The sequence below is a fragment of the Lachnellula hyalina genome, assembly GCF_007821495.1.
Source record: "Lachnellula hyalina strain CBS 185.66 chromosome Unknown contig00001, whole genome shotgun sequence".
NCBI lineage: Eukaryota > Fungi > Ascomycota > Leotiomycetes > Helotiales > Lachnaceae > Lachnellula > Lachnellula hyalina.
The window spans coordinates 446063-464378 of record NW_022157115.1 but is presented as its reverse complement, the minus strand read 5'-3'; the positions used below and the strand labels follow the sequence as shown (position 1 = coordinate 464378).

At 47.6% G+C, this 18316-nt stretch overlaps 6 protein-coding genes across 6 annotated transcripts; 4 read left to right on the top strand and 2 right to left on the bottom strand.

Annotated features, from left to right (window-relative positions):
* Positions 1–7538: 7538 nt before the first annotated feature.
* Positions 7539–8711, top strand: B14D6.460 (Replication factor C subunit; the record flags this gene model as incomplete). Its single annotated transcript, XM_031145144.1, has 2 exons — positions 7539–7625; positions 7716–8711. The coding sequence occupies 2 exons, from the start codon at positions 7539–7541 to the stop codon at positions 8709–8711; spliced, it is 1083 nt and encodes a 360-aa protein (XP_031009847.1).
* A 449-nt stretch (positions 8712–9160) lies between these two features.
* rex3_1 (RNA exonuclease) lies at positions 9161–11188 on the bottom strand (the record flags this gene model as incomplete). The annotated part of the gene is made up of 1 exon (XM_031145143.1): positions 9161–11188. One exon carries the CDS (start codon positions 11186–11188, stop codon positions 9161–9163), a length of 2028 nt encoding a protein of 675 aa, XP_031009931.1.
* A 1187-nt stretch (positions 11189–12375) lies between these two features.
* Positions 12376–13865, top strand: YOR059C (putative lipase; the record flags this gene model as incomplete). Its single annotated transcript, XM_031145142.1, has 3 exons — positions 12376–12434; positions 12504–12804; positions 12852–13865. The coding sequence occupies 3 exons, from the start codon at positions 12376–12378 to the stop codon at positions 13863–13865; spliced, it is 1374 nt and encodes a 457-aa protein (XP_031009932.1).
* Positions 13866–14366: 501 nt separating this feature from the next.
* phb1 (Prohibitin-1) lies at positions 14367–15256 on the bottom strand (the record flags this gene model as incomplete). Its single annotated transcript, XM_031145141.1, has 2 exons — positions 14367–14882; positions 14936–15256. The coding sequence occupies 2 exons, from the start codon at positions 15254–15256 to the stop codon at positions 14367–14369; spliced, it is 837 nt and encodes a 278-aa protein (XP_031009925.1).
* Positions 15257–15470: 214 nt separating this feature from the next.
* qcr-8 (Cytochrome b-c1 complex subunit) lies at positions 15471–16169 on the top strand (the record flags this gene model as incomplete). The annotated part of the gene is made up of 4 exons (XM_031145140.1): positions 15471–15507; positions 15550–15690; positions 15865–16042; positions 16115–16169. The coding sequence occupies 4 exons, from the start codon at positions 15471–15473 to the stop codon at positions 16167–16169; spliced, it is 411 nt and encodes a 136-aa protein (XP_031009926.1).
* Positions 16170–16662: 493 nt separating this feature from the next.
* Positions 16663–17390, top strand: NHP2 (H/ACA ribonucleoprotein complex subunit; the record flags this gene model as incomplete). Its single annotated transcript, XM_031145139.1, has 2 exons — positions 16663–16951; positions 17023–17390. The coding sequence occupies 2 exons, from the start codon at positions 16663–16665 to the stop codon at positions 17388–17390; spliced, it is 657 nt and encodes a 218-aa protein (XP_031009923.1).
* Between the last annotated feature and the right edge of the window lie 926 nt (positions 17391–18316).

The window sequence follows — 18316 nt, the reverse complement described above, 5'->3', positions numbered from 1 at the left end:
AACTCCTTGAAATAGATCCTTAATAGTCATATAATCAGGAGCTTAAGTCCTATAGTGTTTTACCCTTCCCCACAAGAAGCGGAACCTTACGCTTCTTACTATTATATATGCTACTTCCAAGTTCGAAGTAGATGTCCCCTATGAATCGGAGTTCATGCTTCGTGTTGATAATAATAATGCGCAAAGAAAGTCGTCGATTACAAGTTGCCCCTCTGCTTTGCTGTCAATGCAGGCCCATGCTGCTTTCGCTTTGGCTCCAAAATGTTTGGTCGTGCATGACTGTGAATCTTGATTTCAGTTTCAATAATTACTTCATATTATTTGGCCTGATGCTTTTGGACACCTTTACTTACGTACGCACAGGGACATCCGGTTTTCTCACGAATTACGGAGTATTTCCACCATTCTCACCCTTTCACCTCGCCCGATGCTTTCAGGCCACCAGGGCCAACCAAACCCAACCTGAGGTTGTCACTGCGGATGGCGCCGCTGCTGCGGCCCCCCCTTTTTCATATGGACCCACACCCCCATGCTCCTTCGTTACCAATTAGCTTTAGCTTACTGACTTGGTTCCTGTACCTGCCGCTAGTAAGCCTAGCCACTAGGTAGGACGGTAAGTACCTAGGTAGCTCTTCCGCATCCGCGGATCTGGTCTGGTCTATGGTCTGGTCTGGTCTGGTCTGGTCTGGTCAATAGTTTAGCCTGCCTGGCTCTTTCTGTGCGAAGTACTCCGTACTCGAAAGTAAAGGCTTCCATGGGAGTCATGAGGGCCTTCAGTCGTACTGTAGGAGATAGATATCCTTTCGGGCGCATGATGCATAAGAAATTCGATTGACATGGCTGTCTATGAAGTAGATCTGTTTTTGGTGCCTGACAATCCTCGGCAATTACCTTATGCTTTAGACGGCAATACAAGGATAAATCCAACGTCTGCATGAGTCAAAACCCTTGCCTATCGGTATCGGGTCGATGTGTCCCACCCTCACCCAAGGCGTCGGAATTGCGGGACAGAAAGAGAGCACACCGCTGTTCATCCCAAGTTAAGAGTTCAACAGCCCTCGGAGAATTCAGTGCATACTAGCTGACCGACAAACTGTGGCCGCGATCGTGATCGTGATCGTGATCGTGAATTGGATGGTGCCTGCATGGGCTGATAATAGTACACCATTGCCAACAAAGTTCGGGGTGAGTTGAAATGGTGGCGATGTCTCAACGAGCTGCAGAAGCATCATTTGGCTCGCAACAGTAACAAAGAAGTCTTTAGCTGAGCGTTCATGTCAACTGATCCGTCGTGCTTGATGCTTGGTCCACTTGGAAGGATTCGTCAAGCTGTTTTATCTACATGTCGCTATCCCTCAGATTGATGCCTCGCAGAAATTGTTTCAATCGCCATGAAAGGGGCAACCACATCTCATCTCGACCCCTTTGAATCCAAAACTGTAATCAATGAAGCATGAGAATAAAGAATATTTCCTCTCAAGTGAGTGATCCAGAAATCTGGCATTCAAAATTAGAAAGAAGCGATTTCTTCAGACTTCAAGAAAGGAAATCATGACTCCTCGTCTCAGGTCTGGGTTCTCAGTATCCTCATGATCACTAGTACCTTGCTCTTTGCCTTTGAATTGGTGCAATGCGTTGCAGTACGGGTCAAACCAAGGATTGCAGAAACTAAAGCGGTGCTTTTCAGAGAAACATTGAATCGCCCGAGTGGGGAGTATGGCTCAGGTGGGAGAAGCAGCATGCAAGCCTAGCTTCAGTCCCTACTCCTATCAATGCACTCGGAGGACCTCAGTTCATAACGCGAGCGAAGAGGTGCTGTAGATCAGCCAGCGGGGGTGAGAGATTGTATGTTGTGAGGCATCAGGGGCTTCGAGGGGGAAGAGAAAAACGAATCCACTGTCGACAGAACATATAGCTGAACTTCACCTAAATGTGGTCCTTCTGAAGTCAGAACTCTCTAATCTAGCTACTATCGAAATCAGTCGCGAGGGAATGGATGCTGCAGGCGTGCAAATGGTGGTGTCTACCAAGATAGCCAAGGTGTTGAGACATCCATAATCCGTTCTAGCAAAGTCACCTTCACCTTTAGTTCTTCAGAAGCTTCGTCATTTCTTCCAGACTGTTCTCTGCCGTTCAATTCACCTTCCAATTCACTCACATATTCACTCTCTTGGTCGGCGCTGCCTCGCGCTCGCTTGACATGTCTATAACTTTAACTCCACTCTCTTTCTCAAGCTTTTCAACCTCCAACATATCACTTTTGAGACCTATCGCCTTCAACACATCGAACTTCGGCGTCGCATTCTAGCTAGTCACTCAATCTATACCTACTCTCCCACCATTGACTCTGCACGCTTTCGATCCTCTTCACGCTCTGAATCATCCACAGAGACAATGGCCCCCTATGGCACTGCGGCCGAGTGAGTTGATTGCTAGCCTCGGCTTCAAGCTGCTAACATGCCGTAGTCGCAAAAAGATCGTGCCTCTGGAGAGATTCAAATGTAGAATTTGTGGTTAGCCGTCTCCAATCGCTTGACTTTTTGCTCTGCTAATGCGTTGAGGCAGATGCGTACAAGGGCAAGGTTTTCTTCTCCAACAAGGAGCTGGACAAATACAGAAACGCGTGTTCGACGGGTGCCCGACCAACGGCGGAGAGTGCGAACCTTCGATGTCAAGGCTGCAGTGGCGAACAAGGTATGTTAGTACTTAGCTTGAACAGTGTATATGTTTAACACATCATCAGCCCTAGAAATCACCTGCAAGGGTCCTTGTGGGTTGAGAAAACCCTTGGGTGCGTTCAGCAAGAACACGCGGAAGATGCAGCGCTATGTATTTAAAGTATCGGTCTTTGAACCCAGGTCTGATACTAATCTAATCATCTAGTGGTGCGAAGAATGTACGAAATGGAAGGATGCTCAGGTGAGCCTATTCTCATACACTAAAGCTGCTTTGCTCTCTCGGAGCTATAAAGCCCGGGGTTGTATCAGGAGCCCTTGAGCAAGCTCCCAAGACAGCGCTTAGGCTTCTCGGCTCTGTCCCAAGATCCAGCTTTGAACTACTACTAATGCGTCATGAACAAAAAGGAGCCAGGAATCTGTGTAGGGCCAGCTCCGAACAACGAACTAGCTCCTGATGAGAATCTACAACCGAATAATGTTGATCTCCATGCTTGGCAAGATGACGACTATGGTCAAGAATGGGAGTATGAAGCGTCCGCAACGGTAAGTCATCCTCATCCCGTGAACATTGTAAGGAGCATATCTGACTCATTTCTAGGGCTCAAACTCTTGGTTCAGCCAACAAGCCGCGGAGACTGCTGGTTGGGTCACTGACACGAAGACTTCAGGACCCTCTGTGGCACCTGCTCGATCAAACGTTTCAGGGCATTCGGTGGTTCAAACACTCATGAGCAACCTGAGTATTAGCGGCCAATCTAGGGCTAGCACTGAGGCAAATGCTGTTTTCGCCAAGACCCCAAATCCTTCGAACTCTTCGCCATTTCAAAACAATCGGTACGTCCCAAGCAACAGTGTTGCAGGTGACGGGTGGTCAACGGTATCCAATAACAGCTGGGCCGGCAAGCGCTCTGCATCAAGCTCGACTGCGACAGCATCTTCGGGAAAAAACAAAGGATGGGCCAAGCCTGTCGGTGCTCGAACTGTGCCCGCAAATGCAATTCAGGCTCCCGGTCCCCCTCCTGCTTCACCCGCTACCCGCCCAGAGCGGATTCGAGGATTATATAACGAGGATGATGAGGATTCTTCGGGTGATGAATAGTCAAGCTCTGGCCTTACAGCATACAGAATTTTTATATCTGGTGCACCATAACCTTGCAGGTCCCTGAACCATGTCCCGGTCTCTTCTTTCAACTTACTTCGCCTCGAGCGGAATGGTCATCTCTTGCGCGACTTCTTATCTAGCGTTGACTTGCGTATGCGATCGAGCTTCCTCGGAGCCTCTGGAACAGCTATGAATTGGTCTGCTGCCCACACGAAGTTGGATGTATCCTGTAAGTTCTGCTTCCATGAACCTCTTATATGGCCATATGTGCTGACTGTTGTAGACACCATCGTCGTAAACTTGCGCGTTTCTTGAGACTTCTTCAACAAGACTCTAAGCCCTTTCGACTTCTCTGAAACTCATTTCCTACTTTTTTGCGTTTCTTCTTGCGTTCTTCTCCCGCGGCCCCCCCCCCCCAAAAAGCACATCAATTACAATCACTTCATCATACGAGACAAGCACAATTATACATTGTCTCTCATCTACCGAGACATTTTCTCTACTTCGAATTGGAGGCTAGATGAGGCACATACACATTCAAGCGGTTTTCTCTTTCCTTAATTTCTTTTGCCCTGGCGTTGGATCGATCCGAGCGTTTCCTTGGAATCTATCATGGTTGATAATGGGTACTGGTTCTCCCGGTTACTACGTACGGATGACTTCCTCTGCAGCACAATACCCCAGCGAATTCGCTTTCATTACTTGTACCTTAGACAGAAATTTTACAAAATCCCCAAAAGTCTACGACTGATGAAGGCTACTATGTGAATATTCCCGGCTATCTAATCTCCTCCATGATGATCAACAGCACCGAGGACGTTGAAAATATCTCCAAGTCAAATGCTACCCGGAGCGCAGAGCAAGCTGAGGTAACAGCTGTGTCGGCTCCCTGACGATGGAAAAGGAGACATTACCGTGGAAAGTTGATGTTACGTGACTCCATCAGGTTGGACATGGTTATCAAGATTCCCGGATGTAAAATGAACAATAGTCGGAGGGACTCCTTGAATACGTGATTCAACTTCAAATTCCAGGGAGGCGTGTCGGGAAAGCTTCATCGTTGTCTGAAGTATATACTCTATGCAGATATGAATAGATGCCTGCCTACTAAGTCCTATCGGGACTGGTATTTGGCATCGAATAACAGTTAATCCCTGCTTCTATGTATAACAACATACTCTCCATCATTATCTTATCCGTCCTCCGCATCATATTTGCTTTGAATTCACTCTGGAACACTCTGAGGATATATGAGGTTAGACTCGGAAGCATCCTCCAGCCCAGTGCGCTGAGAGCGGGAACCGACAGGTTAGACCCTGGTATCTTCTCGTCCGCGACTAAACGATCCGCCGGGGAGGTGGGAATAGGTACTCATCGTGGTCTGAGTGAGGGTGCAGCTGGTATTTGGGGAATGCCTAGAGGACGGCTCGGGCTTTGACTTTGGATCAAGCTTGGCCTGGAGCAAATTGTGTGCGTTGCTGTACTAGTAGGAGTATAGTGGGGGAAAACTAGCATTCTCCTTCAGAGCGAAACGTTTTGTCTCGGAACAGCACTCACTATCCTCAGTTGGCAAGCTCTGAATACCTCGCCGGTTTTCGAGTATTCAAGGAACTATCACCGTTAGAGCATCCCGCAGCTCATGCCGGATCCAACCTGATATAGTAAATGGTTTTGCAAGTGCTACAAAGGGATTTTGGAAGTTGGACCTGATAAAATTCGGAATACTGTCAAAAATGACGTGCTAGGGATACCTCGACTTCGAGATATTGCAGTCTACCTATAATTGAGCGTCCTAATCTTCCTCATGCTATAGGGGCCCTTTGACGAGATATGGGTTTTATACTTACTACGAAATCTCTTGCCGCCTCCAAATATATTCCTCGGGTGGATTGTGTTGGGATCAGACTGTTCACTTGATCGTTCGGGATGTCCCTTCGCGGACAGTGTATAATATTGGTAATATTGTACTCCTCAAAAGTGGGCTAAATATGACATGATTTCTTTTGCACTCGACACAATCCCACTTTGCGACTTATATGGAAAAACTAGATTCATCAATAAATACATCAACAATGGTATCAGCTTTTGATACTGAAAGCAGCAAACAATCCACCCTCTTTGCACACCTTCTTTGGGAGTCACGTCAAACAGCAGCAAAACATTTCAATCAACACCTACCTATTGGTAAACGCCCAAAAGAATAGCTTGCTATTATAACAGCTAGAGTGTCTAAATAAGGTAGCAACGAGCACGTACTACATTCAGACCCGCAGCTGCAAGATACAAAACCCATAAATGCAAAATCAGAATTACCGCACCCAAAACGTCATTTAAATCAAAGCCATAGCAAGACATCAGACAGCAATCAACAATGGATTACTCGCCCGATGAGCTGAAAATGGTTCGCTCAATACTTCACACCAAGACATGGTTCGGCTTCGACCTCGACGACACTCTTCACGAGTTTCGGAAGGCATCAGAAGCAGCAGTCCTTACTACCCTCTCAAAAGTCTCTTCAAAGTATCAAATCCCCATCGAAAACTTGCAGGCCACTTACAAGAAAGTCTTGGCTCAAAAAACGGCGCACTCGTTCACCGACGGCAAGACCTCTGATGGCTATCGGAAAGAGCGATTTGCTGCTGTGCTCAAGGGCTTCTCAATCGAGACAAACACAACCCTTTTGAATGAATTGGCTGTAATTTACAAGATAGAACTTGCCCATTCTCTAGAGCTCAAAGCTGGAGCAAAAAGTCTACTTATGTATCTCAAATCACTCGGAAAGAAAATCGTAATCATCACGGAAGGCCCGCATGATGCACAGGAATGGACTTTAGGACGGCTGGGGCTTTCAGAACAGGTGGATTATCTTGCCAGTACCAACTTCTTCGGCGTTTCTAAAGTAGATGGGCTGTTCGAGAAGGTTTTGGAGGAGCTGAAGATTGATGCTATAGACTTAGTATACGTAGGGGATAGCTGGGAGAGGGATATTTTGCCTGCTAAGGCGTCTGAAATTTTCCCCATCTACTATTGTGAGAATGGTAATTATAAGTTGGATGGGGATGGATTGAGGATCAAGACCTTGAGTGAGCTGGAAGACATTTTGAATACTTGAATGCGAGGCAAATTGAAATATCGGGAAAATACACTGGTGAAAACGGCATTGGCTGACATTTAACTTGAATACCTGATCATGATATGGTGATATTGGAGCAAATTTTACCGACACCTTCGGTCAGACCTTGTCTGATGTACGAAAGATAGCACGACGAGTAGTTTAGAGGATATAAAATAACATCGTCACAGATCTAGTGGATGTTCCGAGATTAGAAGACCAGACCAAAGATCTTTCGGTTCTTTTACTGATGGAAGTTTTACAATACTTAGCCACAAAGACTGTCACTCGTCTTCTTCTTCTTAGACTTGAAAAATACAAAACAAACTTTAAGCATCTGTGAAATAAATTCGAGAATGATAACTAGATACTGTGAGTAGAAGAGAGCTTCGTTTGTATATAGCCCAGGACAATAGTGGGAATGGCTTCCAAAGTCTACTTCGATACACCCGAAGAGGCAACTTGCTTTTCGCTCTCGTTCAAACACGTCGACGTCTAGAGATCTGCCCTTGTGGGGTGGTATAGTACGGCGGGCAGCATATGATAGAACCGCATTTTAGCTCTTTACGCGTCCGACGCGACTTCCAAACTTCGCGTCATAAAGAGTACTGATATTTCACGAATCCTAACCACAACCCAAACAACCATGGCGCTTCTCGTAGACAAACACCGTCCGAGGTCTCTCGATCAATTAACCTACCACAAAGATCTCTCTGAACGCCTTCGCTCCCTCGTAGGTCTTCCCCCTCTCCCTCTTCCCCCTTCCCCCAATCCAAAATCTAACTTCCACAGGCCCAAAGCGGCGATTTCCCCCATCTCCTAGTCTACGGCCCTTCTGGCGCAGGAAAAAAAAACACGCATCGTCGCAACCCTAAAAGAACTCTACGGTCCCGGCGTCGAGAAAATCAAAATCGATTCCCGCGTCTTCCAAACGACCAGTAACCGAAAACTAGAATTCAACATTGTAGCTTCAGTCTACCATCTCGAGATCACCCCTTCGGATGTGGGGAACTATGATCGTGTAGTGGTGCAGGATCTGTTGAAAGAAGTAGCGCAGACGCAGCAGGTGGATCAGAACGCGAAGCAGAAGTTCAAGGTGGTGGTTATCAATGAGGCGGATCATTTGACGCGGGATGCACAGGCTGCACTCAGAAGAACGATGGAGAAATACAGTCCTAATCTACGCCTAATCCTGCTTGCGAACAGCACGGCCAATATCATTGCGCCGATCAGGAGTCGGACACTCTTGGTTCGGGTCCCTGCTCCAACGGAAGTGGAGATTTGTGAGGTGTTGGCGAAGAGTGGGAAGAAGGAGGGGTGGCCAGCTGCAAGGGAGTTGGAGAAGAGGGTTGCGGCGGAGAGTGGGAGGAATTTGAGGAGGGCGTTGTTGATGTTCGAGGCGGTTCATGCGCAGAAGTATGCCACCTTGCACAATCTTCTATACATTGGTCAATTACTAACCTTCTACAGCGAGAGAGTATCAGATACAACCCCAATCCCACCGCCTGATTGGGAAGCACTCATAAGTACAGTTGCCAACGACATCAACACCGAACACACACCCGCCCAGATACTCAAAGTCCGCGCCAAACTCTACGATCTGCTCACACACTGCATTCCCCCAACTACAATTCTCAAGACTCTCACATTCAAATTGGTTCCCTTGGTGGACGATGCGTTGAAGGCGGATGTGGTTAAGTGGGCTGCGTTTTATGAGCATCGGATTCGGAATGGGACCAAGGTGATTTTTCATCTGGAGGCTTTTGTGGCTAAGTTTATGAGACTGTGTGAAGAGCATGATATGGGTATGGACTTTTAAGGTTAATCAATGGGAGAAGGAATGCATCTTGAAGGAGTTAGGATCATGGGGCGTTTAGACGTGTATACTGCTGGCAATTGCTGCGTTATGAATGATAAAATGATCAAAAGTTTGTACTACGTTTCTTGTAAATGTATGATGCCGATTGTCAAGATCATGCTCGGATGAGAGGGTTAGAACTCCATCTTGTTTGAAGCGCTAGAATTTGTCATGTTGGACCGGCAAGACTACAAGACGTGGAGAGCTTCAGCCTCACTTGTTGCCATCGACTGATTTAATTCATGGCAAAGTACGTAGTAAGGTCTGCTAGTTTGTGGTGTTACATATGCAAGACTAAAAGCTAAGCGCTTCTCAACCTCCCCGAAGATGCCTTCCTGCCTGTCTTCAACTTTCGTAACTTTTCTTTTCAAATGAACCTCCTTTCCCTTCTCTCATCCTCATCTCCATCCTCATCCCACCCCCCTCTTTGTCCCAGCACCAATACCCAACTCCCCACCCCTCCTCTCCAATCCATCCCCACTCCCATTAGGCGGCACAAAGATCCCCCCATTCTCCACAACCCACCCTTCCCTCTCCATAGTCCCCCAAAGCTCACCCACCCTCCACCTCACGAGCTCCCCAGCAGCATTAGCATCCTCCTTGCTATCATGCCCCTCCATCTTGCCATCAACCACAGCCTGGATCTGGATATCCCGGTTCAGATGTGTGCTCATTAGCATTTTCAATCCATTGCGGTAAGGTAGGCCAGCTTTATGGGGGAAGAGGAGTGCTGTGTCGATGATGGTTGTGTGGATTATACGGGAGGCGTTGAGGTCATTTTCGAGACCGTGGCCTATTAGTGGTGTTCCTGGTGAGAGATGGGAGAATAACAAAGTGCGGGCTTCGGCGGGGGACGAGACGATTTGAAGGTCTTGAGTCTTCTCCGGATATGGTTTGGTTGAGCTTGAGAAAGGCTTCGCTTCACCCATTTCCTTGGGCCATACACCTGAAAAGCGAGAATTGAGGTCCAGAATCTCTCCTACAGGACGAACTAGGACGTCGAAGAGGGGCATACCGGAAGGCCAAGATGTTGCTGTGAGACGAATGAGTTCGAGACCGTAGACTGTATAGCCCATCTCGCCATCGATGCAAACTGGATTGCTTAACGCTTTTGCTGGATTCTCTGGAGTTTTTTCAAAGTTCAAAACCGCTGCTAGACGTTTGACTTCAGAGATTTTGAAGACGTGACAATCAGCTTGTGTACATCCTACAGAATCGCCCATTATTTGACCGCAGCATTTGAATCTCCTTTCCCTCTTTGCTTTAGGATCTGTTGCTGAGCGTTCAGCCAAGAGTGCTTTACCCCAATGGTAAGTACATTTCCCTCCTGACGCGAGAGCGCCGTCTTCTTCTCTACGGCCGGGAAATACTTGAAAGCGGCTTTTGCAGCGATCACAAACTTCCCAACCTTTCGCAGCCTCCACTCCCTTTCTTGCCGTCTCGATCTCGTCATCTGTTGGGATTGAGGTCACGTAACCATGTTTTGATAGACCTGTGATTGGTGTGTAGAGCCGCGGAAGAAGCATGATCTCTTCCTCTGTTTTCAATCCAGTTTCGACAACCTTTGGAGGAAGCTTAGGTCTGGAATCAGGAGTGTTTGACATGGCAGCCGCTTCTTTTGCCTTGATTTCTGCTACCTCTTTTTCTCTCTCCTCTTTCCATTGCCCTACTTTCATCCTTTTGTAGAGAAGGATCTTATTTTTGACAGCATTCGAATAGATGCTCGGAGTGTAGGCTGCAGCTTCTTCCATGTCTAAAGCCATGGAAATGATCGCTTGTTCTGGCAGTACAAGCTGCTCTTCGGCATCATTTGCATCACTTCCCAACTCAGAATTCAACCTGTTAAGCTGCTCGTGCAGGGTTTGTACAAGTCTGAATCTTATTTGATAGGTTGCAGGGGTTGGCACTTTCAGAGCTCGAGGATTCAAAGCTTCTTTCTTTAGTGGTGTTTTGACAAGTAATGGTTTTTCCGTAGCTAATTTGATGGGGGTTGACTTCAGAGCAGGGCTGGGTTTTGAAGCCGCTACATTCCCATGATGAACGTGGGGATCCTTTGTGGCTGTAGTAGTTCCAATTTGAGACTTATTTCGCAGTGCAGGCGGGGATACAGGCCGTGTCAAAGAGGATATCCGCTTTGGTTTTGATTCCGGTGTGTCATCCTCACTCGTCGAATATGACGTTTTTCGAACTGCCTGGACTTTAGTAGAAGCCTTATCTGAGTTCGAAGCTGTCCGCTCGTTCTCATCGGCCAACTTCAGTCTCTTCCTTCGACCTTCTTGGTCCTGTCCCTCATCAAGAGCATCATAACTCTGATTCTCAACCACAGTTATAACCGGGCTAGGAAGGCTTCTAGAATGGGCAAAGATACATTTTGGAAGCATGCAGGTGTCTTTGTATGGACACTCGATCTCGGAAAAGAGCCCTTTGGAAGTGAACATATTTGAAGATGACAACTAGGGATTGTTGAATAGCACAAGTGACGTGGAAGTCTTCATGCCGGTTTGGAGACACTCTGGTACAAGCAAGACTGAATGTCTCAGGGTCAGAATGGCCGTCTTCGGAAAGTGGTGTGGTCTGACTGGTCTGACCTTTGTTGTTTGGAGAAGAGGGGAAACGCAAACACGAGAATTTTTAGTTACTCAAGATACCTAGTCTTCGTTGTTTGCCCACATGCAGTCCCACGATGGCCTCTTTTTACGATGTCCCTCAAAGGCTAGACTCGGGCTGCCAATGCCCGATAAGTGTGAGGTAAGGTAAGGTAGCGGTAGATGGGAAGGGAAGAGGCAGGGCAGGATCAGGGAAGGAAGGGAAGGTTTCGTCCTTTTTTAGCGACTGATGCTTAAACTTCAGGGGCGGGCCGATCTTTATCCAGGGTCCTAGTGGCACTAGGTACCTGCCTATAAGGTATCCATTTTAGGCTTCTGTTATCTTTATTTCAGCGGTCAAAGAAAGCATACAGTACCTACCTTAAGGTCACATTATCGGTACGATGCAAACATCGGCTTCGAAATTCTATCATATTAAGTGTTTTCTGTCATCTTCATCTCATAACTGAGCCATACATAAACCAGTGCAACATGTACAGCGACTTCCAGCAGTGCCTAAACTACCTCCGTACTCATAATGCAGTGCAAGTGCCAGTGCACTGTGCGCCCAGTGACTGGTGTCCTCCCGGGAGGATTGTACAGACAGAGTACACTGACTGTTATCTCTGTTTTCCCTTATCACCTCCTCCTCGCCGTGATTCATTTCAAGTCAAAATCTCCACCGAGCTTGTACAAGATCCGCGTCTCTTCTCTTCATCTTCCCTTCCTCTCCTGCTCTTCTTTGCCACTTTTTGCATCGGAATAGCTTCTCCAGTCGCTGATTTTACGCCGAAACCCACTTGCAGGCCCCTCTTTCGTCACTGTACAGGCCTCTGCAGCCTTAACGAGTAAACTCTCCTAGCGATACGATAGCTAACCAACCGCCTACAGGAGCCTCAACGGTCGGCCGTCCGTACCTTAGGTTTTAGTGGTTGAGGACTGTCTCGCTTTGCGAGGCATTCCTCACTTCCGCTTCCTTCGTCGCATTGCTTCCTTTCTCCTTTTCTTCCCTGGACCGGGCTTTCCTTTCTGATAAAGTGATGGATTATAACGGTACCAGCAGCGGAGATGCACAGCATCTCTGCGTTTTGGTCCATGGGTACGTGATGCAACTTAACCCCGACCTCGTACCTGCAGCTTGGAGCAAAGTGTACTGATCTGCGTTCAGACTGTGGGGCAATCCAAATCACCTCGAGGTCATGGCCAAATCTCTACGCGCGAAACATCCAGAAGAAAGTCTACATATCCTCGTGGCGAAGCGCAACAGTGGAAGTTTCACCTATGATGGAATCGAACTTGGGGGAGAACGGGTCTGCCAAGAGATAGAACAAGAGATTGAGAAGTTGGCCAACGAAGGGCAGGAAATCAAGAGGATATCACTTGTTGGCTATTCTCTAGGAGGCTTGATTGCCCGTTATGCGATTGGCTTACTAGACAGCAAAGGATTCTTCGACAAGATCAAACCTGTTGTGAGTTCAAGTCTGCCAAACTTCACTTGCCCAGCTGATACGAATAGAACTTCACCACGTTTGCCAGCCCTCATCTCGGCGTAAGGACCCCTCTTCGCGGATGGCACAATCACGTTTGGAACGTTCTAGGAGCGCGGACTCTATCAGCATCCGGGAGGCAGCTCTTCACAATAGACAAGTTTCGAGATACAGGTCGGCCATTGCTCGAAGTCCTAGCAGACCAAGAGTCAATTTTTATCAAGGGCCTAGCCAAATTTGAGAGAAAGACGCTGTACTCAAACATTGTCAACGATCGAAGTGCCGTACATTACACCACAGGCATCTCAAAGACCGATCCTTATACGAATTTGGATAAGATCAAGATCAATTATGTGCAAGGCTACGAAGACGTTATTCTCGATCCAAATGCTCCAGTGGCCCCTCTCGATTCTGAAGAAGAGCCACACGACACATTTTATGGAGGGATGATAAAAGCAAGCCAGACAACTATTGGTCGGATTCCATTTTTCCTAGCTATGGTACTCTTCCTCCCTCTTGGTGTTTTGGCATTCCTGATGAATTCTGGAGTGCAATCACTCAGAAGCAATCGGAGAATCAGACTTCATGAAAAAGGCCTAGCTGGAATCCAACCTGGGAATTACCGAATGCCCCTTCTCATCACGGGCATGCGAGAAGCAGTCGAGGACGTCTATGAGAACCTAAACAGTGCCCAGAGTCATGAGTATCTCGTAGCAGGGACTGAGGAGGAAGCAGCTCAATCAGAGCCAAGTTCGCCGATTCTCGAACGAGCACCATCTTCTCTAGGCGGCGATGAGCCCAATGGCCAATTGTTACGCAGAAATTCCGAGAAGACCAGCCAAGACCCCCCAACTCTCGCCCTTGCGCCTTACCAATTTAGGATGATTCAAGCTCTGGATACCGTGGGTTGGCGAAAATACCCCGTCTACATCCACAAGGTGAGACACAGTCACGCAGCTATTATCGTCCGTATGGAGAAGCCAAGCTTCAGTGAAGGCAGAATAGTACTCCGTCACTGGCTAGATGAAGAATTCATCTTATAAGGGAGGGGTATAAAAAGCGTGTTGTATATCTTGGTGAATAGTTATGCCTGCGTTCCTTTACGTTTTAGATTTCAGTGTTTGTTCAGCCTATATGTATTTCCAGCGATCAGCATTAGCGTAGATGCGACTCATTGCTTTTCTCTGCCCTTGCCGTTCCGATTTGCACCTTTGTACGATAGTAAATCAAGCCCCTCAATACCCATGATTCGTGCATCCGCTTGGTCACTCTAGATTGTCTGAATATCTATGTGAATCCTTTACTTGCAGAAGCTTTCAGAAATGAAGACGTGTTTCTTGAATGAATTCGAAACCATGTACGGTTGACATTTAAAAGTAATAGATGTGTTGGAACGGCTCGACACTGGAGCAGGCTCAAAGATGCAATCAGGAGACATATTTCAGTACGCTGATGTGATAAATAAATTGAACAACTCGACATTGCCACCTGGCTAGGGGAGAGTGATTACATTTTTGCTATTGGTACACGCCATCATATCGTACTCATCTCAGTCCAAGCAAGAACTTGCCACCTCCCTCCTTACCACCCTCTCCACCACCTGGCAGATATGTAACGTTGGGGTTACCCGCCAACGTCTGTGCAATCTCTTTACTGGCCTCAATCCTTCTTATCATAATCAAGCCATCACCAGCCTTCGCCACCGCCCTGCTAATCGTATCTGCAGACTCAGCCTCTCCCTCGGCTCTAATGACATTCGCCTGTCTCTCTTGCTCCGCCTTCTCAACGATAAATCTAGCTCTCTCTGCATCTTGCTGCGCGATCTGCTTCTGCTCTACAGCTCGCGTGAACTCGCGACCGAAAGTCATGTGTGTGATGGAGACGTCTTCGAGTTCAATGTTGAATTCTTGGGCACGCTTGAGCAAGTCGGTGCGGATTCTGTTGCTGACTGCTTCACGCTGTGTGATCAGCTCTGCGGCGTCGAACTGCGCTACGATGGCTTTGAGAACTTCGTTTCCGATGGAGGGGAGAACACGCTCGTCGTAATCTTGACCGAGATTCTAGTCTCTGTTAGCTACTATTCCATAATATGCAGAGAACAGAATAGACGGACCTGGTAAATCTTGGGCAAAGCCTTAACGTCCGGTCTATGCAACACCCTGAGCGTTAAGCTCACCATCTGCAAGTCCTTGCTTCCCGTTGTCGTCGAGATATTCCTCGGCTTAGTCCGGACATCGTAAATGATAGGCTTCTGTAGCCATGGAATCAGGAAATGCGTGCCCTCGTTCACAACTTTGTCCTTGACTCCAGACACTCGGTCGAAGATCACTGCTCTGGTTCCGCCTTTGACATCGTAGATGGAGGATTGGGCGAAGGACAACGCGATTGCTGAAGGGAATGCCCACTTCGCAAGGTTGCCGAGTGGATTTGCCATAATGATTTCGTGTGATGGTAGATGTTGGCGGAGGTGGCAGAAGCTGGGGAAGTCGAGGTGTCGATGATAGCTCGAAAGTTCCCTAGATTTTACGATTTCGCGCTAGTGGTGACTGGGGTGGCAGAAAGAGCCGATTTGACTTCAACAACGAGAGTCTCTTCCAACGTCAAAATAGCAATTGAAGCACACTTCACCAAGCTGATATCCAATCACGATGAGACCTTCTCAAATTCTTCGTTCCGGTGGTGATGGTGAGATTGGGAAGTACGGAAAGTAAGTGCTGCCTCTCTCAGGATGGAATGGGTGGTTTGAGCGATGGGGCAACGGCGTGGCGATGAACTTCGGGATGGCATTGGAGCTATGGGGGAAGATTGAAAGAAGACATATGCTAATGTTGAATGCTTGCAGATACCTAGGAGGATGGGGAAATTTTGGTGAGTTGTTGAGCTTCGTTCCGGCGATTCCTATCTCCCCGGCGATCGAGGTTTCTCGATGCGACATCTCCACAATCGAATAGTCATACCATGTGAAAGCTTGGGGTTTCTGGAATCCTCGTGAAGAGCAGTTATTTCTACGGAGGAATTTGGACTAATGGTGGATAATCACAGGCTCCCAACCCCAGAAAGGCGTCATATCCTTCGGTCTCAGTGCCAACCGACAACGCCCTCTTGCTGGCACTCTTAACGCAGCCATCTTCAACGTCTGGAGACGATTCTCTCACCAAATTCTCTACATCGCTCCTCCTATGATCATCGGTTACCTTGCCATGGACTGGGCTATTGAGAGGTTAGTTGCCTGCAACCTCGTCGAAGACTACCAAGGCTGTCTGCCATGAGCATAACTGACATTCTTCTACAGAAATGAGTACTTGAACTCCAAGCCAGGCCGTCTAGAATATGGTGAGGAAGAATAGAGACAGAACTCGGACAGACTTCCGTTCTAGTATCTAGAACCCCAACTAAGCAGTGCTGTGTTGCGCTTTAGCGGAGGACAGTGAAGCATGATGGAGCTTTGAATTAAGGAGGTTGGAGGATGATTGAGGAGAGGTGTATAGTAGTAGACCGTTTTCAATTGATGGATTTCGACACGTCCTGGTCCACTGTTTCGACTCGAGCGGTGCATATCACCTGTGAAGAGTTCTAGAGCTTCTTTTCTGTCAATCTTCTTACCATGCGTGAATATCAAAATACTACCTACGAGTTACTGCATGGAATAGTACCGTTTGGGCATATTACTATCTGCAATCAGTTCTTGTATACCCATCTAAGAAAAGACCCCAACCTGATAAAGCTCACTGGCTCAATCTGGACTAGCGCCAACTCTAACAATTCTCGAGGTGTAAAAAATATTCCCGCCATATGAAAACCCAAAAATCTACCACCAAACCATTCCTCATAATCTGCAAAATGAGTAAAGATAAATCCTCCAAGGACTCCTCTAAAAAGGAGAAGAAGGAAAAGCGCAGCGAAAAAGATGGCGTGAAAAAATCCAAGAAGGACAAGAAGCCAAAGCTTGATGCAGATAAAGTTGCTGCGGAAATCAGCAAGCGGGAAGAAGAAGGAGAGACTGAGATTGCAAAAATAGTGGTCAAGGATGGAGAGCTTGTGCTGAAGCCTGTTGGCGCGCTGGTACCGTTTGCGAATCCATTGGCAGATGAAAAGGTTGCGAAGAAGGTGCTAAAGGGTGTCAAGAAAGGTTCGTTCTTGCTCTCTCTGTCGCAACCACTCTTTCCTCGGCAGAGCCAAGTTTGCTGACCGTTTCTGCAGCTGCGAAAAACAAGACCCTCAAGCGCGGCGTAAAAGAAGTCGTAAAAGCACTCCGCAAATCTCCCCTCGGTGCCCCCGCCGCCTCTGGCTCCTCGATCCCAGGAATCGTCATCCTCGCAGCAGATATCTCGCCCATGGACGTCATTTCTCACATCCCCGTCCTTTGCGAAGACCACAACGTCCCCTACATCTTCGTCACGAGCAGAGCCGAGCTAGGAGCAGCTGGCAACACCAAGAGGCCCACGAGCGTGGTTATGGTCAGCGAGAAGAGCGGCAAGAAGGACGAGAAGCCCGATGAGGAGTTCCTGGATGTTTATAAGGACTTGTTGAAGGTTGTGGAGAAGGAGGGAAGGAATGTTAGGATTTGAGGAAGGCTGGACACTGCTTTCTTTGAGGTTTGGGCGTGCGTATGGCTGGTCGCGTGTCTCTTTGATTTGGACTACGATTGGGTTGGTGTAGATTATTCCATGCGAGACTCTGGCCTTTTACTCGCACTCATTGGCGTTCTGGGCTATGGATGGGAATACAAAAAGTCACTATTTCAGGCCCTGTACTATCATGCTAATACGGTGTTGTGTGGAATGAAATTGCAGCTAAAGCCTTGCTCAGAAGTCTGGCGGTTTTAGGGTGACATGAAGTCATGTTATATTTCTCCTAATCATCGTGCTTCTCCCTTCTGTGGTGGGTTCCGTGCCCAACACGTCTCAATGATCTAGTTTCGTACTGGGAGTGAAATGGATATGCCTGCTGGCAACCTTTTCATCGTGCTTCTCATTTTTAGTAAATATTTGGAAACAGAGGGCGGCTTTAGGGACTCACAGAAGGTGCTTTCTTATGACTTTTGGCGCTTTCGTGAGTCAAGGCAGACTTCTTCAAGGTAGTCTTCTTCAAGGTGATGGGGGGCGCGTGTGTATGCTTTGCAGCAGCTGGCGGCGTTCTAAGTTTCTTGATGAGCTTCGTAAACGTCTTGATCTCCTCGTGTAATTTTTCATCTACTAGACCAGATTTGTCGTTCCGTGAACATTGTTGTTCCTGCTTCAGTTGAGTGCTTGGACCAGTCTGGCCCATTGCATAGTATTCACGATGGGCCGCTGGAAGTGACATTTCTGGTCGATAATTCTTGACAGCTTTCCGCCACTGTCGAAAGGTATGCTCAACCCACATCACCAGCTTTGTCGGGCTTGTGCTGATATTGGCCTTGTTTGCGGTAGTAAAGTTTGAAAAGCCAGTGTCGTTCCTAACAATACCGGGTTTTCCAGTGGCATCGCATTCGAATCGTTCCGCGAAGCAGTCT